Below are 23840 nucleotides of genomic sequence, written 5' to 3' on the forward strand. Positions count from 1 at the left end.
GATGTGTTGCTTGCAGTAACACAATTTCTCCCCAAAACAAAAAGCAACATCTACAGTGCAAATTAGTACCAGAGGTACAGGTAACAGAAACAACTACCCACCAAAAGCTTAACACAAAGCATTTATTTCAAAGGAAAGCTTTGAAAAACTTGCAGATTTTCAGTGGAGAGCACTTGAACAGAGGTGGTTTTGATGCCTTCACCTTCTTCAGCTTCACAAAAGTGGTGGTTCATTTACTGTCCACATCACATCCTTCACTACTGCTTGGACTGCAGCAGGAGTCCCAGCACATCCAAAGTATTGTTCCTGCAGAGCCATGGTAGGTACCTGCCACCAAACTAGAAGCAACTATTTAAATTGGACTTAGAAGCAGCCATTTAACTTCAAGGGGTGGGAAGGAAACTGCCAGCCCTCCCTTTTTACCATCTGCATTTTGTGCTGATACAATTGATCTACCCCACCTCACCAGGAGTTACAGTGAGCTGGGATGGGAAGTGGTGGTAAGATCCCATCAACAACAGTCCCCAACACTATGGCTGCTTTGATACCCAGCGACTTATTGCAGCAGCACCACCTTAACAGACACAGATACCTTCCACTATGAAGACAGGGAAACACATCCCAGGAGGATGAAGAATCACTGGCCTGGGGTAAGGCACTTGCGTGCATTAAGTTGCATTCCCAAGGCGGGGGGGTTGGAACTAGATGATCTTAAGGTCCCTTCCACCCTAACCTATGATTAAAATCAGCAGTTAGGCTGATGATACTCAAAATGTTCCTTTGTGCCTTCAGGTTTCAGGCAGAAATGCCTGGGAGGAGTTAGGAACGTAAGTATGCAACATGGTCAGCTTTCACCAGTGACAGTGATCAGCTGAGATCCCCCACCCTAGCTTTGTGTCCTGACAGCCTCTCACCCTCTTCTGAGTAGTAACCCCTTACTTCAGTTCAAATTGTCTTTGTATATATATATATATATAAAACATTTGGAGCTTGAAGACCCAATGCACACGCAACATTAATAAGCTTCAGCTGCTGTGGAACCAGGAGAAAGAACCCCTGGATCTTGACAGGCTAGAGATGGGGTATTTCTGGTTTGATACTGGTGATCTGAGGTTTTATAAAGGCATTTCAAGATCCTACTCAGGGACTCCCAACTTCCTGCCCAAGAAATACTCTAAGACTTAGAGAAGTTACATAGAACTTTTAAAATCTATTAGAAATCTGTAAATCTAGCCTCAAATCAAGTAAAAATTACCTATTTACACTTGTCATTTCATTCAACTTTTGTTTTTTTATTACACACCTGCTGGCTGAAGTATTTTTCCTATGCCTTTAGAAGATATTTACTTTCTTTGTAGTATTCAAACTTCTGGTAGTAGCAAAATACTCTTCTAGTGCCTGTTTCAGTTTAAGTATCAACTTTACACACAGTAGTTCCTGTTACAGGGATCATAATCTCAGGTAAAAAGCAAGTAATTTAATCTTTCAAAGCTGGTAGCAGAGGCAGGTCCTTTAGAATTGAATGTAGAGCTTAACCTCATCACCCATGTTTCTTTAAGATGAAGAAACCTGCAGATTGCAAGACACCAGTGTGATTTCTATGAAGTCTCACCAAATGGGGGGATTTGTAGAATCCACATTAGTTGTAGTGCCATTCATTACTTTGATTTTTGATGTTTGGTCCATCACGATTCCATTGCTGTGTCTGAATTGTTGCTGCTACTGCTGGCAACAGAGTTGGCATCTACCAGAACAAGTCTCTCTCTGTTTCCAAAAACTTCATTCACTGCAAAACAAATGGGGATTGGTACATACTATTATCCCAGAGGCAAGAGAAGTACAGCAGGTGGAGCATGGTGAGCATCATGGAATGGAAATCCTAACTTGGTGCAGCTGCAAAGCTTTTCCCCTTCCCCAGTGTAGGGAGTTAAAGCTTACACATCAGAACAATCTCCCACATATGATACTTAAATTACAAGTCCTGTTACTTCTCCTCCAAGCATCTCCATAAGTTGCTCTCTGCATAATTCCTGCACCTAAGTACTGTGAAATGGATGAGTTTTGTAGTGCAAAACATTATGTTTAGATAACTTATTTCTGGTTTTAGTCTCTCTGGTTTCCACCAAGCTCTTAAGAGCTTCTCTAGAAATTCACACCATTTAGTTACATGTAGCTACCACCACTGATCAAACCCAGTCCTCGCGTTTATGCCTACAAGTATGTACTTGATTACACCGGGAATACTAAGAACAAAGTAAACCACCGGTATTACAAGAAATCAGGTATTACACTTTAGCTACAATAAAATCATGTGGCAAACACAGGTCTCCAAGTTAGAAAATACTAACCTACAGTTACTCTCAGAGCCACAGTACATCACTGAACATACAAATACACCCTGGGGGCAAGGGGAGCATCACAAGATCCAAAGAAATGAGAATGTTACCTGCAGAAATCTTGCTAATATCCCAAACACGCAGCCCTTCTCGCTCTCCTCCAAAGGCAAAAACAAATGGGAGGTCAGGGCAGCAAGCCGCACAGAAGAGAACACCCTGGGAAGATGGGAGAAAAAAAACAAGAGGAGACTGTTTAAAAAGCACCATCCTAAAATGAATCTGTCATCTGAAAATCCCAAGCAAGTTTTAAGAAATGTAATCTCTCTTAAGTTTCTGTCCTGGGTTCAGCAGTCGCAGTCAGTTTTCTCCTTAGTAGCCAGTGCAGTGCTGTGTTTTTGACTTTCAGCCTGAGCACAGAGCTGATAACAGCCATGTTTTTAGTTGTTGCTCAGTAATGTTTACTCTGGTCAAGGACTTTCTGAGTCTCACGCTCTGCCAGGGAGGAGGGGCAGCAGAGAGGAAGCAGAGACAGGACATCTGACCCAAACTAGCCAAAGAGATATTCCATATCACAGCACGTCATCCCCATTAGATAAACTGGGGGCAGTTACCCAGAAGGGCTAGATCACTGTTTGGGTTGGGCTGGGTATCAGTCAGCAGGTGGTGAGCGGTTGTATTCTCTTCCCTTGTTATTTCCCTTATCATTATTATTATTGGTGGTAGCAGTAGTGGTTTGTGTTATACCTTAGTTACTGGACTGCTCTTATCTCAATCCATGGGAGTTACATTCTTTTGATTCTCCTCTCCATCCCTATGGGGGGGTGCGGGTGGGAAGGAAGAGGAGGAGTAAAGCAAGCGGTTGCATGGTTCTGGGTTGCCGGCTGGGCTTAAACCACAACAGTTTCCTGAAACTGTTTTTGTAAAGGCACAAAATTAAAGTCAAAAGCTGCTAGTTATAAACAGGGAATCAATCACATCTTTGTCTTGAGCCTGGAGTTACACATTGGAGCACCTACAGTTCTACTCAGAATGTTGTCTCTGATATTCCGGTCTGCTAATTAAATGTTGAATTGAATACTACACTATAATGACAGCGATTTACCCAGAATACACAGGTGTGACTTTTTTCCCCTAAAAGAACAGTATGTTAGGTAAAACACGATTCAAGCTAGACAAAAATGAGTAAGCAGACATATAAACCTTCCTGGAATTAAGCAATTAATATTACTCTACCATTTTCATATCCCTGGAATGCACTAAACTTGGTCTGTCTCCCAGGATATCCCAGATTTTCACATGTTTGTCAGCAGACGATGTCACAAGGCATCCTTTGATCTGACTGCTTAGCTGTAGCCCTGGAAGATTAAGAATACAGCAGTGTGATAGCACCAGGTAATCACTGTTTCACAGAGATGAGGACCCCTTCTGAAGCAAAGTCACGAGAAATCCAATATTCTTCTCACACTAAACTGTTCCAGCACAAAGGAGGAAAGTGATAAAGCTTCATGCTGCCACTGCTCCCCATAGTGACAACAAACTGATGCTATGCCAGCCTATTTTGCTTCCCACTCCAACAACTGCAGCAGTGCAATGATGCTATTGTTATGCTTCCTTCTTCATATAATCCAGCTTCTCCAGGTAGTTTTCTTCATTCATTTGCCAAAGACTCTTTTGCTATCCACGACAATGGGGCATATTCATAGATCTCATTTCAGACACCTAATCAGGTGTTTCAAGTTGCTTCTTAGGGCTCCTACACTGATCAAATAATTAAAGTAGCCTGAAGGAGGCAGTGTATAAACCTTCCCAAGTGCCATACCTAAATCATCTCCAGAGTGAATGTCAGTATAAATAATTACTGATAGCGAAGGTAAACATTATCGTTCGTAATCCTGGACCAGATTCCATAGCTTTTGTTCTTCCTCACCCAAAAAACCACAGGGAATGTGTCCCAAGTGAACAGTTCTGCTTTGACATATTTATCCATGACATTCACTGAGAAAAATTCAATGTTAAAATATTTTGCTTACAACAGCTTCTCAGCAGATTTGTTTCACTTGCTAGTTACCCATAGTGAGTATGCACAACTTTAACTTGCTAAGCAAGGAATTGCTACCACCTCAGTCATAGCCATTAGAGACATCTTCTAGATGTGCCTCTCCACTGGGGACAAACACAACACACACACACAGTGTTTACCTGACACCTCTTCATCGTGAGCTTTCAGAGTAAACAGTGGCTTATCAGAACGAGCATCCAGACAGTACACAAAGCCATCCTCTGTGCTCACCTAAGGAAAACACAAGATGGTTAAAACAGCCATAGTCACTCACTCGGAAAAAAGCTCCTATGAAATAATACCCACCCTCTAGTAAACCCCTGTGATTTGAGACAGATATACACTTCTTGGTAGGGCATGTCATACTACACAGATCTGCATCCGCAAAGTCAAACTCCATCCAGCTAGTGCCTGAGCTGTTCTATGTACCTAAATTATGCTGCACTGACTTACATGGAAGCTTTAATCATATACCAATTTCTTATATTGTTATTTTGAAGATACACTATTACACTTCGCTGTCATGGTAGGCAATGAAATACAGAGCCATTAGTCTCCTAATTGGCAGTTCAAGGTTTCTGGAGCTATCCACTGGGTACATAATAGCCATACACAAAGCTGAGAGATCTGTAGCATAAACCCAACAGAATGGAGCAACTGGTTTTTTTTGGCTGTATATATAAAGCAACAGAGAACCAGACAGGCACTGAGGTAATAAAAATGATTTCTTTTTAAATTCTGTTTAAAACTTTTATTATAAAAATCTTCACAAACCCAAGGTACCCCAGCAGGGTGGACAATGCCCTCTAGTGCTGATTTGAAACAATTACTATTCAGGACCTTCAGTCTAACTAGCTACTTCTCAGCTGCAATTGCCTCATTGCATGGAACACAAGAACAACTATGCAAAGGAAAATACATCCCAGCCACTGAACACTATAGCAACATGGCAAAGATACCACTTCTGGAGTCAAAAAGTGTCAGCATCAATTGCATTTCCACTGCCACAATAAAGGTACTGGGTAAAGAGCTGGTCTTGATATACTTGTTGAAAAAACTACCCAAAACCATCCTCACACACGCTGCATCTTAAAAATAAGGAACAACAACAGTCCACCTCCATCACCTCCATTATATGATTCAGAAACATTATGAACACAAAAATACAGGCTAAATGAAATTGCAACAGTCTACAAACTGAGAACAGAAGAGCATGTACTCACTAAGAAGTTACAAGGTGAAAAATGATTCCAAGTTACTCTTTCAACCTGACCACTAAACCGCCACACGCGATGGTTATCTTTTGGGTTTCTGCAGTCATACAGCACAGCTGATCTGTGGGAAAAAGGGAGAGGAAATAAATAAGTAAGAAAAATCAAGGTAGAACACCTTACAAAGTTTGGTTTACCACTGGCATTTATAGAAGGCCCACATAAACTACAATTCAAAAGTTAAAATGGAAACAACTTCACTATTTAGTCTTCCAACTCAACAATAGATGAAAATTTCTCAGATAAATCACAAGACTTTCCCATATGCCTTCAAGTTTCATCCTGGTTACAAACAGCTGTTCTATTGAAACTAAGCAAATAGAGCTTGAATTTACTCAATGCGTAAGATACTTATCACACAGGAGACCATAATTATGCAAATATATGACTGAATTATGAACACACTTCAGTAAAGTCAAGTAATGACTTTCAAAAATATTGCACTAATTAGGAAATCCATTTCAGGATTCAACCACAGAACGGTTTGGGTTGGAAGGGACCTTAAAGCTCATCTAGTTCCAGCCCCCCTGCCATGGGCAAGGACACCATCCACATTTGTGGAATATATATACATAAACAAGCACTTTAAAATATGCTTTAAGAAATACAAAATTAATCTTTACAAGGAATTAGGGAAATGCTGCTCCAAAAAGGAGAAACAGTGGATGGGAGCTAATGAGTCCCCTGGGATTCTTTATAGGTATGTGCTTAGACCAGTGGTGGCAGAATGTGTGCCAACCCAAAAATCTCCTGGATATGAATGCAAGAGAGGTGTGATGATGTCACTCTCGCAGCACCTCATCACAACCAGCATCCACAGTGTAACTAGCTCCTACACTATCCTATAATTAAAACCAAAGAGATGTGATCTAGATCTCTATTACCTAGCATTTTACAATAGTTTTAGCACATATGCAATTTTTAATGGTCTGACTTTTAGTTTATGAAGGCATCTGCCAATATTTACTGAATCGCCTGTGGTTCTGCAAGGCTTCATAGGAAAAAAATCCACAAAGGCAGTGTATAGACAGTAAACTGGTTTATAGGTGTCCATGGTATCGAAGGGCTAGCTAAACTAGCATTGAGTAGCTGGCCTCAGGGTTTGGATTTGTTTCTTTCTACTGAAGGAAGTCAAGAGGGAGGAAAGCAGGCAGAGCAGCTCCTAACAGCAATAAAAGGATTTTCTCCATTACTTTCACTTAAGCAAATGGAGCAAGAGTACAATAGAAGCCAGAGAATATAAAGGCCTGGCTAAAGATTGACAAGTCTATAAATACTTTACCACAAAGACAAAGTCTTAAAAGAATAAAAAAAATTCAATATAAGAAAATCACAATTACAGAACAAAATTAAACAGTTACTCCTATGGGATGGGAGAACAGAGGGGACGTTTGGGGCTGGCAGGGCTTATAAACTACTGGCAGTTACAGCACTAGTCAAAGCGCGCAGATACAACCCATTTCACAGCATCTCCAGCCTGCAGTCACCAGAGGTAGCCCATTAAACTTTGGCTATTGCATGCCTATTAATAGAGGCTGTAGGGAGCAGATTGGAATGTTAAAGTCCCTCATGCACCCACCCTGGTCCTACAGCTTGGCAAGACCTGCACAGGTTTTCACAGGATTAAGCAGTGTCACATTCCCAATGCAGAAAATGCCATAAGGCCAAATTAAGAAATAAATCCAGTTTGGCGTAGACACCTGGCACAGAAAATGCTGGTCCAGATGGTTAAAGGATTTGGCTAGTCCTGAGAAAGAGGTAAGGAAAACTACATTTTGGCCACATACAAACCTGGCTACCTTGCTGGAAAAAAATAAATAGCATTATTAAAATTTGGCACAGTTACAAGCAAATGAAAAAGAAAACATGAAGCAGCTTAACAGGCATTATTTAATACTAATACCCTCTCTACGTGTAACATTAAAAAATGACATACTGACATACTTATCATAAGATCCAGAAATGACAATGACATTTGACCCTGACATACTTATCATAAGATCCAGAAATAAGGGTCTGAGTTTCAAATGGATGAAATTGCAAGGTCTGGACCTAGGTAACAGAAAATTTTATACTTAAAAATAAGCACTGAGATATAGTGCACACATACACAATCTTTCTTTGAACAAACAAGAGCACAAGCCCTCCTTCCCAAAGCCAGCACATTCCCCCCACCCAAACCAATCCTATTAAGCTTGGTGATACTCAGATTTTTCATAAAACAGTGCAAGAGAGGCACATTGTTTTTATTCAAACACCCCCACCCAGTGAAAATAAGGTATTTTCCTTGTTTTATATATATATATATATATATATATATAAATATATATATATTCATTTATATATATATAAATGAACTGAACAGAACCACATGACCCCTTTCTGCCCTAGATATCAAAAAAAACAAACCAAAAACCAACAAACCAAACAAAACCCCCCCAAAAAGAGGTAAAAAGAGCTGCTTCCAGTTACAGAAAAAATGAAGATGTTAGCAAAAAATGAAAATCAGGAGTTTGCCAAGGGCAGTGACTTCGTTAACAGCAGAATAAGGTTACAGCTATTAATAATCAACTTCCACATTTTAATTACTATGAGATTAATTCATTTCTGAAGTACCCACCACTGTGGTATTTTAGTATCATCTATTTTAAACCTTTCTTACCTAAAACTGACACTCAATGTTTCCTCAGAGAGAATTACAGTTTGACCTATGCTGAGAGACCTATTTTTTGAAGCTTATTGCAGCACTATCAGATTCCCACCATTAGGGCTTTCACAAAAAAGGCATTTTAGAAAACTGCTGTAAATCTTTACAAACTTTCTAAAGGACAAGTTAAACAGCATTTTTAAAAGCAAATACAATGTTGTTTGCAAAGGTAACTAAGTCAGAACTTTAAAGAATTCTGCACAGTTCTTAGGCAACTACAGAATTGTTGTTATTAAGGGTTCACTGCCAAGCAGCTAATGAAAAACTGCATTTATTGTTTCTCTGTATTTTACAGTGGAAGAAACACAGCAATTATTACTTACCTTGTCTGTGTGTAGCCCCAGGCTGGCTGCTGGCTTACCCACAGACATATCCCACAAAATCACAGTGCTGTCAGCAGATGCACTTGCTAAAACATTCCTGATAATGGATCAAGAAACAAGTTTTAAATATCTTTATACAGATACAAACAAATGGTCAAAAATCCAAAATACATACAGAGCCCGATTCTGAGATCAAGTATGCTCTGGACTGTAGACTGTATGTCTCAAGCCTGACAGATAATTCCCTGAAGGTAATTCTAAGTTACAAGTAAAGACTATAAACAGACTATATTACATTATTTAACACTTACAGTAACAACATTGACAGTTTTGCTTGTATTTCCTGCCTGAAACCACTTAAAATATCATTTATTGGAAGATTTCTTGAACAAAATGAAGTGAGAAAGGCTTTTAAGCATTTTCTTTCCTTAGCAACTTAGCCCTGCTTACATACACATACAGCCAAGTGCCAGAAAAAGCTGGTTTTAAACTATTTTGCTAATAGCTGAGTGTTTATCTACCTGCTGAAGACTTAACACTTAACACTGTATCTACCTGCTGAAGACTTAACACCGTACACCCTTCTGAGAATGCCAAAAGGAACCACTAACATAGTAGTTAGTTTACAGACCCCCTATTTCAACTTAAAACTGGCCAACTGTGGTAGGAGCAATAAACACACAGTTTAGAATTTTAATCAGAAAAAAACCCTCAAAACATTCCCAAAGGCCTGTCAAATACACAGTACAACTATTATTGCTCTTAAAACCCAATTTATTACCTCAACATGTTGTTTCTGATCAAAACTGCTCCCCCATCACTTTATTTTTTGTGTATTAACGAAGCATTATGGACTGAAAGAGCTAACATCCCTCCTGGAAACGCTGTCCTTCCCAACAATGTTATAAGGGAAAGTTAAGAAAATGCATAGTGAAGGCTCTGAGAACATTTTATAATAGCATCATTATGACATACAGGCAGAAAGTTATTTATAGAGAGCTGTCACAGTATATCTTGCTTAAAAAACAAACAAAACATTTAAATATAAGCTGCTCCAAGGAGTTTCTTGTTTGGCCCATAAGCTTCCTACTTCAAGGCTGGTTTAATTTCCTGAAAGATCTACCAGTATCAATGAGTCTGTAACTCAGCCCATTGCAGAATTATGCATTCCAAACAATTATTGTGGCTCTTAATTTTTATGATTTGTCTCTGTATTATCACCAGACAATCATTTCTATGTATGTGAAAACTACTCTTTTGTATGACAGACAGAAAGATCACTCCCACACTGTGCACATGTGTATAATTTAGGAACAGCAGGCACAGTGCTGTAAATGAAGAGTGTAATCTATGTACATTTATTGCCTGCCTATATGGGTGTTTCCTCCTTCAGTATCTAGATAAGAACCATTACAAATGGAAGTTTACATGCGCTCATTAGGACTACACAGAGCTGACTACAGCCTGGAGAAGGCTGCATGGAGACCTCATAGCAGCCTTCCAGTATCTGAAGGGGGCCGATAAGGATGCCAGAGAGGGTCTCTTCATCAGGGACTGTAGCAACAGGACAAAGGGCAATGGGTTCAAACTAAAACAGGGAAGTTCAGGTTAGATATAAGGAATAAGTTCTTTCAAGTTTCAAGGCCCATGCTGAGGATCCTCTAACAGCTGAACTGTTAACAACTACCTTACTGATAAAAACAGCAGCATTTTTACTTCAGTCATCACATTGCCCCTGACCTCTCATCCAAGATGGGCCAGCTTTGTGTTGCTTCAATAAGAGCACTTCATTGCTAGTTTGTTCAGGCAACAAAGAATTGTCTCTGTCTAGGGTAACCCAAAGGTCAGAGGCATTTTTGTAACTGTGCTATTAGGGCTTTTACACTATCTTTTCTGCTCACAGTTCATGGGCAAAAGCCAGAGTTAAAAAACCCCAAGAGAATAGCAAGGACTTTCCTTCTATAAATCTACTACTATTTGCTGAAACAGTGGTTTAGGTCCCTGGCAGATGAGCAGAGATGACAGCAGCCCTCTGGTTCTCTAGTTCATGCATCTGATTTAAACAGAGCTGATTCAACAAATGGCTTAACCTCACTTTAGCCCTGCACTCATCTGGACAACCTGCAAACACACAGTCATCTGCAGCAATATCCAGGTTAAAAATCATAATAATAAAACTAAATCAAGACTTCTAGTTAAAAAAAGGGGGGAGAGAGGTGTAGTTTTGAGAAATGATTCATTTCAGCACTGCTTTCAAGTTCAATGTTATGCTACACAATATTTTGGATTTCTGTGAAAAATGCATGCCAAATTAAACACACAAATTTGTAACCATCCATTGTTATTCAAGTATTCTTTTACCTGCTTTGCTTATTCCATGAAAGATCAAGCACAGCATCAGTATGTCCTTTCACTGTCTCTTCTGAAGATAAACTCTGCATGTAGATACAAAATAAAGAAGACTTTTAAAAATTACAGCTCCAGTGGAAGTCAAGCATTATAGCACATCAGTATGAATTCCTTAATACTTTCACAAACAACTTCATAGTTTATATTACTCTCACTTGTTGCAATAAGGTTTTTGATAGATAGAAGTGTCTCTTCAGTACCTGCACCTCACTTCCTATCCCAGATGTCAGACTGCTCTGTTCACAGCTGCTGAGTTTATAGAAATGGTTACTCCCTTCAGGCTAGTACCAGAATTTCACTGTCTCCAGCTAATGTGCAGCTTCTTCAGCTTCTATCTAAACACTCCTGGCAGTCCCCTCTCACTCCTTCAAATTAATTGAGCTTGAAGTCCTTGTAACTGACAGCTCCTACAATTTCTAACTTATAATGGTTAAGCTTCAAAGACAGCAACTGGAAACCACCCATAACTCACCCCATTCCTCTTAATTCCAGGCTTTAATTATCCATAGAGAGAACAATTAGCATTTCAAACTGAGGTAACATTTATGAATGATATCTTCAACACCAATTCTGATAACTCAGCAATTTTCAGAAGCAGGTTTCACAGAAAAAAATCCCCTTCTAATGATATTTTCTCTATTATATTTAAAACTAATAGGTCTGAGAGCTGCAGTAGTCAACCCCCTACACAATGACAGTAAGGTTCTTAATAAAAAGGTTCTTTATCTGACTAACACTGTAGTGCTCCTTTGTTTGGGAAACCAAGATTAGCTATGTATTTAGCATCCACATTTCCTATTTAGGGAGTCTTTAAGCACTTCCGAAGCATCTACTACACACAAAATCTAGCAAATTTAAGTGATATCATCTTCCATACTTGTTTTACATACCAAAGGATTAGGATAAATCATAGCACATTCTGGCATACAATTAGGATCACATTCATCTCACATAACTTAGCATCCAGTCTCAACCTCACTCTTCCTCTTTGGTGGTGAATGTTTTCTCCGTAGTCCACTAAGAGAAACTGAGCCATTCTCAAGTTGTACCTCTACGCCTTTACCTCAACTTCTATGACTATCTTGAAATATGCTTAAATTTTAGACAGATAAAGCTAACAAGGTGAATCCTGAGTAAATGTATTTTACTAGTGTAAACCTTGCCCTTTATTCCTCAATGTCTTTTCAAATCTGAGTCACAGGAAAATACCAATTTTAACGTACTGCAGATGACCATGACATTATCTTCTGTAACCTGTCTAAATATCATCTTTCAACATGACAGACTGAATTAAATCCAATTAACTATGATTTAGATAAACAATTTTGCAATACTTACTTTCTTCCCTTTCTTTTTCTTCTTTTTCTCTTTCTTGTCTCCAAGAGAAAAGACTGGTTCTAAGGATTCTACTACATCAAGGTCCCAAATGTCAATAACTGGGGTCATGTTACCCACTGCAACATAATTTCCTACAAGAAGAAAAACCCAAATGCAACCACATTTATTCAGAATTATGAAACAGCATATTTGGCAATCCAGCTGTTGCTTATTTCTTTGATTAAGCAAAACTTATACTGTGCCAGAATTTTCCATTTGAACGTATCTGATGTTTATAACTGACTAGGAACAATTTTAAAATATCAACTGACAGCAGATGTTGCCAGAAAAAAAGATTATTTGCTCTCCTCTTTCAGTGCAAGTAACTGCCCAAAGCAGCTGTATAAAGTTCCACATGTTTTGGTTTATTTTTTTATGAAAAAACAAACAACAAAATCCCACATTTCCTGTACTATTGGAAAAAAAAAAAAAAATCTGTAAAACACAGGAAAAAAGTTACTGAATACAGAAATATATAAAAATTTTGCTGTGTTTTACAGTTAACTGGATTGGCCATAATGAGTTTGAACAAAAGCAACTTTTCATTTGCAAATGGAAAATAAAGCAAATTAGAGAAGAGCTTGCTTTGGTCTAACTGGCAATAACTGGATTATATACAATAAGACCAGTGTTTTAGTAAAATCACTTCTTATGGCAGCATCACTAAGATGATTGTGTCACCAAAACGAACAAAAAAATGGACATTTACAGTATCCTTTGTAATTTACCTACTGATTCATCAGGATTAGGATCAAAATTCAGCCACTCCAGACTTAGAGGGTAAGCAGGCAAGATAATATCATGATGTACATAAAATGAGTTCTCTTCATGATTATAAACTGAAAAAGAATTAAAGACATACAAGACATCAGTGAAGAGGAAAAGCGAGCAACTATGAACAGTTCACTTCTGCAAAAGGCAGATGTAGCAAAAGCTAAATTGTCAAGGAGATCTAGAATGTAAATTTATATTCTAGTATGAACTCAGTATGTTCAGAGTTTTAGAGTAGAGGCCAGTGCCTCCAACTACTAATATTATGCCTACTTCATGTTATGGCGTGTGAATTACACAAACAAATAAAGATTCTCATGTGCACTTTAGACAAAGAAGTGACAAGTTCAGCAAAGCTTAGACACTTGACTCTGAGCATACTACAATACTTTGTTTCTACGATTACTTCAAAATTGATGCTCCACATCCAACACTCTCTACATCAGGATACAATCAGAAACAATTTGAGAGGAAATCAAAGGGAAAATGAAGGTAAAAGACAAACAATCTGCAAATTAGAGAAAGCTGAAGAAGTCAGAAGAAGTTACCTTTAGCAGGTTTTGACTGAACTGCAGGAAGACTTTTGCTAAAGCAACCATATACTAAATACAGCATTCCCTTTAGCCAGCTATTTTTTTCTTTATTACTAACTAGATAGCAGAGAAACCCATTAATTATTTTAATAACATGGTATCATCACAAACACAAAATCACTGTGCCATTTTTAAGTGAACGTGACAGATGTTCAGATAGTAACTGAAGTCTTCAGTTAACTAAGCAGTCTTAGTTAACTAAGACAGGGCCACTCTATGTTATAAACAGCAGAAGCCTGTGCTATTGTTTTATAAGTGTATATCGGGAAAATTACACAGCTAATAAAATTTGTAAACACCATCCCTAGAACAAGTGGTATTCAGACCTCATTAAGGATCATCTCTGCTAAAACTACGATGATAGAGGTGTTCATTCTTCTACTCCTAGCACAAAGCCGGTAGAGGAAGCTCACATGATTTAGAAGAAAGATCATAGGTTCAGAGAATAAAAATGCCATAGTATTTTCTAAGTGCCATTAGAAATGAAATAAGAAAAAGCAAATGCTATATAGCTGAAAAGACACACTATCCTCTAAATAGCAATACCATCCCATTAAATACTCAAGCTGTGGAAAGTGGCTAAAGCACCATGACATAGGAAAGATGAGGACAAAAGAAACCTTCCAAAAACCAACCCTCTCCCCCTCCTACAGAGCCATATGGCACAGACTAGGCGAGACATACTCCCTAAGTTCACTTTAAAGAACAAATCCTATGTTACTTACCATGGACCTCCAAACTACAGTAGTCTTTATCAACTCTGCCACAAAGGACAAGATTGTCAGTGGGCTTAATCAAGAAGTCTTCTTCTTCATACTGATCCTGAACAGCAAAAAAGAGATCAGTGGATATTAAACAGAGCATATAAATGCACAAAACTACACATGAAACAGTAATAACTTTTAACTGTAACTGAAAACACTCAAAAACCCAACACTGCTGCCCACCTGCCTAAAGCCATCCTACAGTGGTAAACAAAGAAAGGCAGGAACCAGACTCAATCATGGGGAACTGAATAGTCATTATAGAGACTGAAGGACTGTTTATGTGGACCTAGGTGGATTTAGAGAGATGTTTAATTATCAAATATGAAACCATATTTTGAGGCTACCATGATGCAGCTCATTGCTGAAAAGAAAATCACTGCCAGGAGCCCACACATGCAGCTTATTTCCCTTGTGCTCTCATGCTTTGAGCATCTATATAGTGTAACAACATTTTACACAATAAGCATACTGTAACTGCTCCTTACATCCAGGAAGCAATTCCAAAAGCACTGAAGCATTGTCTACTTTATGGAAAATATCTCAAAAAAGTGCTGCCTACAGCTATAGTGGGCATTCAGCTGCACCAGAACAGATGTAACATTTCATCTAATTTTCATTGTTACTGAGGAATGGAAGGCATTCAGGGAATTTTTGTTAGTGGAAAACTAAGAACTGTACATAAAAGTCAATAGTCTTACACAGAGTACCATCCTTCAAATATACAACACATACAAGACTTTTTTGACTTGTTGCAAGCTTTTTAATTTCTTTTTTATTCACTGCAAGCATCTTTTCAATATCTGAATTCTATCAAGTCCTGCACTTTTCTGAATTAATCAACTTAATCTTACACAATACTTAGCCTTCAACAGTACTAGCAGTAAATACCAAAAGACAATATAAAATGCATATTAAAGACTCAAAAGTACTCTCTTTCAGAATTTGAGGAATGGTCTTGAGTGTAGCAAGGCCCAAGAAAAAGATGTTCACTCTTCTGTCTGGAAGAAAGTTAGCTTTTCTGACATAAAATATATGTAGCTCATATTCTCTCTGAAGCAAATACCTCTGACTATAAAAATAACTTTGAAAGCATTTCTCTCCTCTACTGCTACACAGGAACAAGAAAAATCATCAACAGTCAGTGGAACACAGAGAAAACATACAGTGCCTCAAAATGCACATAGAAAGTGACCTCATTTTAAAGGCAAGATGCACGCCTTCCTCCTTGAGCTTTGTTAAAGTATATGAAGTCACCGTAACAACTCCTTGTCCAAGACCACACATTTGATAAAGTCCCCTGACACACAAACTAGGTGTTGTGGTAGAAACCTACAGCTCCTCTTTTCTTTTGCTCTTACTAGCTTTGTAAAGATAGTATAAAAAATAGTATAAAAAGGACAGCATCCAGAAAAATCTTTATGCTTACAAGAGGTCCCCAAAATTCACCTACACCTTCACCCTGACCCAGATGACCACAGTCTCTCCTGACTCCTCTGTTACATTGACTCTTCTCATGCAGCCTCATCTTGCAACTAATTTATGTGATTTCTCTGTGTAAATCAAGTCAATCGCAAGTTGCAATCTATCCTTCTGAACTAAAACGTGGGATGGTCTCTGGAATTGCTCCCTGTCTTTTCTGAGGACCAAATATCCTAGCCACGGCAGTACCAATGGTCACTAGAGAAAGACAAACAAGCTGCATAACAGGACAGCATTGCTGACACAGTTAGCTTGTTAGACTATGGCCAGAGACTTCTTCACTCCCTGCAGGAGCTCTTACAAAGCCAGGTCCTGCAAAGATGTTCCCCATCTGATACTTGATGGAAAATAACACAGGCAGAAGCAGTTAACTACACAGTATGCTGGGCATATGTGCTTAAGAGCGACATATTTCTTCATGCCATACCTGAGTCTACCTTAGTTTGGTTTATTGCACAAACTGGTGGAAGGTGTAGAAGTCCTGCATTCTGGGAAGTTTTAATATTTGGATTATTAGTGGCCTGAGATTTGTTACTTCTTCAAGCATTTTCTGTGTCCTACTAGACAGGTGACAAACCACACCACACATAGAACTGTGTGGTTAAATAATGAGCCAGTTTCACATAACAGCTGACTCAAACATAAAAAGCACGTGTAGAGGGGCCTGCACAAAGCAACCCGAAAAGAAGTCTGATCTGATCAAAACTCTGGCACACCTTTGGAAAAGGGCTGCAAGCATGGAAGTAGCATGGAAAATTTAACTGATTTTTTAAGTTTATGCTGTTTAAGATGTTTAGCATTTTTAATACTTACAGTGGTTTTTAGAGTGATGTAAGGATCATTATCATTATTCCCATATACTGCCAGGGTAGCCAAGGAGTCTCCAAGTTTCAGATCACCTAGGTGGGAATTTCAGAACATCTTTAATACATGTCAATGACAGGTGAAGTTAGAAACTCCTGTACCAATACCTGGATTACCTATATTGTCAAAAAGAAGTGTGCTAAATTAACTGCCAAGTTCCAAAAGTAAGAACCTCAGTAAGCTAAATTGCTTACTGCTTTTGGAGACTTCTGCTGCTCTGCTGCAGCACTACAGCAGGGGGAGCGACAATCTTTCCAACATGCTCTTGGTTCAAGCATCAGGGAGGGGAACACTGAAGGGCTTCACCCACTAAATGATTTCTGAAACCAGGCCAAGCAGATTACTAAAAATGTGGATTTTCAGCATTTGAAACACAGAGCTGTGTAGTTTTAGGATATAAATGTCTTAATTACAACGAAAACATGAAAAGGGTCTTCACTGATATTGCGTATCTGACATTAACATTTTTGTTACCTGTGCACTCCTCTTCATCATAATTTTCCAAGTCATATTCATCTAGTTCATCACCAGGTGGGTCTTCATTTTCATGAGAAGACTCAGCTCTGCCAGGAACATCTACATTCACATCAGATGCCATCTGGCCTTCATCACTACCATCAGCATCATCCCTGTTTAAAGATACACATCCCTGAGAAACTAATGCAGACATTTAGAATGCTTCCAGGTAATTGCTTAGGGGACTGCTTACAAGATTTCAGCACTCGATCCTGGCTGCTCCAGCCTTTATGCCAATAATTTGGAAACCCATTCACTCCTTTCCTATCTTTTCCCAAAATAAATGGCACCATTATTCTCAGGCTTCCAAAGAAAGCTTTCCTTGAAAGTTTTCATGACAAACTGCCAGACATTTTGGTTGTCAGAGATAAACTGTGTGTCTAAATCCCTTTCTCTTACCTTTTTATTTTTTATGCATAAAATCCTCTCAACCTCACTTGTGTGCATTTGCTTGTGTCCAATTCCTTCCTTCCTTTTTTCCTCCCATACTCACAGGCCCTGTCATGTGTGATGACTCTTGCATTTCCTCAAGATTTTCAAGACCTTATTTACTCATATTTCCCATACTTACCTTAGAAGAAAAAACAACATAAAATTCATTAGGTAGGGACATATTGTGGATTATTTCCTATGGGGTAAACTATGCAACATCTGAATAACTTGGTACTTGGGTGGAACAATTCCATATGCAAGGAATACAGCAGAAGGAAGTGTGCATTAAAGATTAGTTGAGGGCCTAATAGGCATAGAATCATAGAATAGTTAGGGTTGGAAAGGACCTTAAGATCTGAGATGTCTCAATAGAATGTGATCCAGAGGAACTCATCCCTGCTGAATACTGTGTATTTTCATCCTTCTGCCCTCAAGATTCCCAGAGAACAATGAGTAAAGACAGTTCTCATTTGCCACACGCAAAGAGCTGTGATCAACGGTTCAATGTCTGGCTGCAGACCAGTAACGACTGGTGTCCCTCAGGGATTGGTGTTGGGACCGGTCTTGTTTAATATTTTTGTCGCTGACATGGACAATGGAATTGAGTGTGCCCTCAGTAAGTTTGCCGATGACACCAAGCTGTGTGGTTCTGTTGATACGTTAGAGGGAAGGAATGCCATTCAGAGGGACCTTGACACACTTGTGAGGTGGGCTGATGCCAACCTTATGAAGTTTAACCATGACAAGTGCAATTGTATCCTAGGCTGCATCAAAAGGAGCGTGACCAGCAGGTCGAAGGAGGTGATCCTGTCCCTCTGCTCTGCTCTTATGAGACCTCACCTGGAGTATTGTGTGCAGTTCTGGTGTCCTCAACATAAAAAGGACATGGTGCTGTTAGAACAAGTCCAGAGGAGGGCCACGAAGATGATCAGGGGACTGGAGCACCTCCCATATGAAGACAGGCTGAGAAAGCTGGGGCTGTTCAGCCTGGAGAAGAGAAGGCTGTGTGGAGACCTCATAGCAACCTTCCAGTATCTGAAGGGGGCCTACAGGGATGCTGGGGAGGGACTATTCATTAGGGACTGTAGTGACAAAACAAGGGGTAACGGGTTGAAACTTAAACAGGGGAAGTTTAGATTGGATATAAGGAAGAAATTCTTTACTGTTAGGGTGGTGAGGTACTGGAATGGGTTGCCCAGGGAGGTAGTGAATGCTCCATCCCTGGCAGTGTTCAAGACCAGGTTGGATGAAGCCTTGGGTGATATGGTTTAGAGTGAGGTGTCCCTGCCCATGGCAGGGGGGTTGGAACTGGATGATCTTAAGGTCCTTTCCAACCCAAACCATTCTATCATGTACAAAATCCCAAGGTGCGACAAGTTCGTACATCCCCTCCTCCTCCCTTCCCTTTCCTTGCTCTGTCAGCGGCGACGAGACCCGGCGGGCTCCAACCGGTCCCGGCAGACAGCCGCGCCCGCTGTCCCGGCTCACCTCATCCTGTCCTGGGTCACCTCGATGAGGTCGTTCAGCTCCTCCTGGCTGAGCTGCACCTGCGGGGCAGACACCCAGAGGCGTGAGGGCAATTTGGGGGGGGGGGGGGGGGGGGGGGGGGGGGGCGACAGAGGCCAGGGGGGTCCCTCAGCCCAGTCCCGGCCTCACCTTTTCCGGCGTCTCCTTGGCAACGCCGCGGCGCACCCAGGCGGCGCACGTCACCGGGCAGCTCATGGTGGTGCGGGGCACGGTGCGGGGCGGTGCGGGGCGGTGCGGGGCGTAGAGACACGTGCGAGCGGCTCCGGCGCGCCACGAGTGACGTGTCTGACACGAGACCCCGCCTGCAACGGCGGAGGAAAACGGAACGGGCGGAGATAGAGCAGCGTGAGGTCATCACCCAGCGCCGAGGGAGCCGGGAAGGAGGGGAGGGGCGTGGCCTCAGCGGGGCGGGGCGGCTGTTGAAGGCAGGCTGGGTGGTTGTTGCTTGCTCGCTGTTCGCATCCCTAAGGCGGTCCCGTTTAGATTGGGTATTGGGGAACGTTTCTTCACCGAGAGGGTGCTCAGGCGTTGAAACAGGCTACCGAGGGCAGTGCTGGAATCACCAGCCCTGGAAGTGTTCACCAACCGTGTAGATGAAGCCCTCAGTGACGTGGGTTACTGGTGGCCTTGGCAGTGCTGGGGTAAAGATTGGACTTGATGATCTTAAAGGTGTTTTACAACCTGCTTGATTCTATGATTCATGCCCAGGCTGTCACACATGGTACCCCTGCTATCGTTAGCCAGGGCTGGGCCCAGATGGAGCGCCGAGACGCTCTTAGTAAAAGAAATTAATGCTTTTCCGTGCAATAGGTCCTTGTGCAGCTGAAGGTGCTCAGGTCACGGCAGTGCACACTCCCATCCTCAGGCTTTTCAGATCCTCCATTTCCCCCACTGGCATTCCCCACGTGCAGGGAGAAACCTGCCCTGCTGACATTGGCTTTCACTTTGGCTCAGAAGTACCCCAGCAGTGATCCACCAAGAGTAAAGGTTTAGAAATTTTTTGCTGATCCCTAAAATTGATCCATGTAATCAGTGCACCATCAACAGTGAAAGGGAGTTACAGAAGTTGGAGGGACCAGCGTCTTCATGGGAGGTGCTGCTTTTTGCCCTCCCAAGTGTCAGTTTCCTATACTAGGTAACTTATTAAATCAGGAAATAACAAGCCAGCTGGAATACACAGGAAGGTAATCACTTACTAACATGCAGAAATCACTGTTATTTCCATCACCGAAATCTTAATTCAGGGGATCACTGCAAATTACATGGATGGGCCGCTGAGGTTAGGGGAAGGAGCATTTCTCATGGTAAAGCTCAAGGATTTGGCAACTGAACCTCAGCTTGGCAGACAGGATGGCTATGTTATTTCATCCACATGTCACTAGGCAGCACAACTGTATTCAATTTCATTATTTTTATCCTGATTATTCTGTGGTTCTGGCATGAGAGATAAATACATTTCTGTCAAAATACCCTGTGCATTTCACCCATTTGCTGCATTTTGTCTTAGGGTAGACAAAAGCATACTAAGGCAAAAGCTGCTTATTTCTAGCTATCCCTTGTATTACCCACTAGCACAGGCATTTTAGTCCTACCTGGGGACTATAATGACCAATCTTGCATTTTGGTATGCTTGCCTTTTTTCTGGGCTTTATTTGCTTTACTGGTCACCTTCTCTTACAGCAGTCAAGAAATCCTGTTTGTCCTTCCACACATGAGTTGGCTATTGTTTGCCTGTCAGTTTTGTGGAAGCAGATACTGTTCCTAAAGGACAAGCAGAGGGGAGTGTTATGCAGCCAAGACAAGAAAAGCAAAGTTACTTTCCAGTGGCTGTGGTTCCTAGATAGGTGTTTTTGCAGATATATACATTTACAGTGTGGAGGTTTGCTCAGCAAACACTTGAGCCAGACTTGCTTTTATTGAAGCAATACCCAGAGGGGGCACACATGCTCTACTTTCCCTCCTGTTGTGTACATAATCACAAAATAGCAGTGTACTGCAGTGAGGCTTAACAATAGAGGTACCAAAAAATGAGACTTAGAGAAAGCGGAAGGAAGGAAAATAGGTATCAACTGTGCACATGGATATTACAGCTTAGAGAACTGCAGCTAGTAGTAATAAAACTTCTTCTTTTTCGAGACCCAGTCCAAAATGCTGTGTGATTCCAATACTTCTCTCAGTCACACACTTGCTGGGGATGTGGAGCTGGGTCTCAAGGTCTTAAGGAAAGAAACACCAATCTGTTAAAGATATTATTGTTCCAGGGTGCCTTGGCAATCACAGAGAGCTGGTTGAAAAAGTGGTGCCCCTTTAGCTCCCTGGAGACACGTGGTATAGTAACTGGGAGCTAGTGTAGTACAGCCCACTCACCCCAAGGAACCAGCCAGGACAATTCATAGGTGATAACACACCAGTAAATGTTGTCTTCTTGGTATTTAGTGTCCAAAGATGACTCAGACACAGAGGTGTGAATATATGGGAAGAAAGCAGATGTTCATTTCTTAATTTGGATGGAATTCTGACACAACTGTTGGAGGAAATTTGGATGAACTCAGAGAACTGTCGCAATTGGGAATGAGTCTGTATAGCTGATAGAAGTCTCTCTGCATCTCTGTAAGGTGGAAGAAATGGCCATGAAGAAAGTTACATACAACAGGAGACAAGGACTCAAATGGCTGTCCCAGGAAGGGACCAGTGGAAATAAAGGGTCTCTGACCAGGAGCATTGTCATCAAACATTCTCATCACAGTCCATTTGGGGTTGGCCTTGGGCTTTTCCTAAAAACTAGCTTCTAAAACTGAAGGCTTCATTCCCCCCCCCACACCCCTCCATCATCAGAGATCAATCAGACACAGCAGTATTTCTCCTCCAGTGCTAGTTTGTGCCTGGAATCTCTCTTAGACCCATTTCTTATCTTCCAGTGAGCAGAGCTGAGCTTCTTTTTATCCCAATGGACCTCTGCAAAGTAAGACAAAACTTGACAGCAGTGATTTCCATTGTTTCAGCTTAGTAATCAGTTCTGGTGTCAGAAACACTAAAACATTGCTCCTGTTTCTAGCTCTGCATTTGATTCATCTCGACCTACTGATTTTCATCTGAGAATGCAAGTGCTGGAGAGTTCTCACCCACAGGAAGCATTTGCTTGTGCCTTGTTCAAGGCATTGTCATAAACATTCACAAAAGTTCAGCTGGATTAAGTTACAGAGCAAACCTCTGGCATGGATTTACCAGGTCAAGAAAAGCAGGTTCAGTGGGGAAAATCAATGGCTCCTCCAAAGGTAAGGTCCAGCTTCTTTTTTAGGGCATGTCAAAAGTTCCCAGAAAGCTACATTATTCCTCTTCACACTGAGTAAGAGTGGAAGAGAGGAGAGAGCTGGTTGATGAAAGAGTGATGCTGAAGCAGCTGGTACCAGCAGGCTCTGGTATTTGAAATCTTGAAGAGCTCCAGTGTCCAAGGCTCTGCAAGGGCTTTGACGTACCTTGGATCATGAAACTGTCAGAGACACTGTAAACATTGCTAGTATAACAGCGGGAAGGTACTACAAGGCCATGAAAAGGTTCTTACTGCAAATCATACAGGCTGTAAGCAAGAAAACAAAGGGAATTTTACGTGTTTTGAGAGAAGTTATGCTGTAGGTTTATGTCTGTGGTTCAGCTGAATCTTCAGATGGGAAGAGGGGAAAGGGATTGATACATTAGCATGGCATCTTACTAAAAACAAAACATTTTCTGTTTTCTCAAATGAGCTGTGAAATATTAGTGTTGCAGTTTCAGAGATGCTGAACAGCTAAAAGCAAAGTCACAACATCAATAAATTCTCTAACTCAGGAAAGAAAGAAAAGAGTACTTAAGAGTGGCTTTGAAACACTAAGGGCAGCCATAAAAGTCCTCAAGGTTACCTTTTGATTCTGTATTTGCATTCCCTGTGTGTTTCTGCAAAGCACATATCATGAATAGTGGGAGGAAACCAAAGGAAGATCAGACCTCAGTAGGGCAGCATCTTGTCAAGGAGACTACACACCCTTTCTTCACACAGCAGCATAGCCTGGAGGGAAGAGCTCTTGAACTGATAGCTAGGCATAAAATTAAGTTTTCAGGTAGTTGAAATAAGCCTGGTTTGGTTTTCTTTCATCCGTGATCTCCTTAAGGAGTTTTCTGGGACAGCACCAATCTCCTCACTTTAAAAGATAAAACTTCTTTGAGCTAGGGCTTATTCTCCCAGATTTTACATGTTGCTTTTGGTGCTCTTTGCTTAACTTTATGAAATAAACTAGGTCTGTCACTTCACTTTTTACTGTGTGTAGTAATAAGCGTGATCTCAATGTGAAACAGATACATGTTAAAGATATTAAATCCTTCTTGGGATACAGTAAGTGTATTATCAAGGCAGAGAGGCATGCTTACAGAGCATC

General features: G+C 40.7%; 1 protein-coding gene across 2 annotated transcripts; it reads right to left on the reverse strand.

Moving 5' to 3' along the window:
• Nucleotides 1–108: 108 nt before the first annotated feature.
• Nucleotides 109–19722, reverse strand: PWP1 (PWP1 homolog, endonuclein). Of its 2 annotated transcripts, XM_034062810.1 has the most exons (16): nt 19561–19722; nt 19393–19451; nt 17431–17585; nt 16906–16991; nt 14572–14668; nt 13211–13321; nt 12444–12574; nt 11058–11131; nt 8697–8793; nt 7657–7718; nt 5619–5730; nt 4536–4626; nt 3570–3691; nt 2447–2552; nt 1663–1786; nt 109–1569 (listed from the first exon to the last, which is right to left on the reverse strand). In XM_034062810.1, exons 1-15 carry the CDS (start codon nt 19624–19626, stop codon nt 1686–1688), a joined length of 1470 nt encoding a protein of 489 aa, XP_033918701.1. In that variant the 5' UTR covers nt 19627–19722; the 3' UTR covers nt 109–1569; nt 1663–1685. The 2 variants fall into 2 exon arrangements, with proteins under 2 accessions (XP_033918701.1, XP_033918700.1); XM_034062809.1 differs by having other exon boundaries at nt 109–1786.
• Between the last annotated feature and the right edge of the window lie 4118 nt (nt 19723–23840).

Source organism: Melopsittacus undulatus, chromosome 5, assembly GCF_012275295.1.
Source record: "Melopsittacus undulatus isolate bMelUnd1 chromosome 5, bMelUnd1.mat.Z, whole genome shotgun sequence".
NCBI lineage: Eukaryota > Metazoa > Chordata > Aves > Psittaciformes > Psittaculidae > Melopsittacus > Melopsittacus undulatus.

Coding starts and splice junctions, on each gene's coding strand:
- PWP1 (XM_034062810.1), bottom strand. CDS start 19,626: ATGAGCTGCCCGGTGACGTGCGCCGCCTGGGTGCGCCGCGGCGTTGCC. Junction 12,575..13,210: donor TAATCCTGATGAATCAGTAG/GTAAATTACAAA, acceptor TTCTTCTTGTAG/GAAATTATGTTGCAGTGGGT. Junction 2,553..3,569: donor ATTCCAGGGATATGAAAATG/GTAGAGTAATAT, acceptor CCATCTTCCCAG/GGTGTTCTCTTCTGTGCGGC.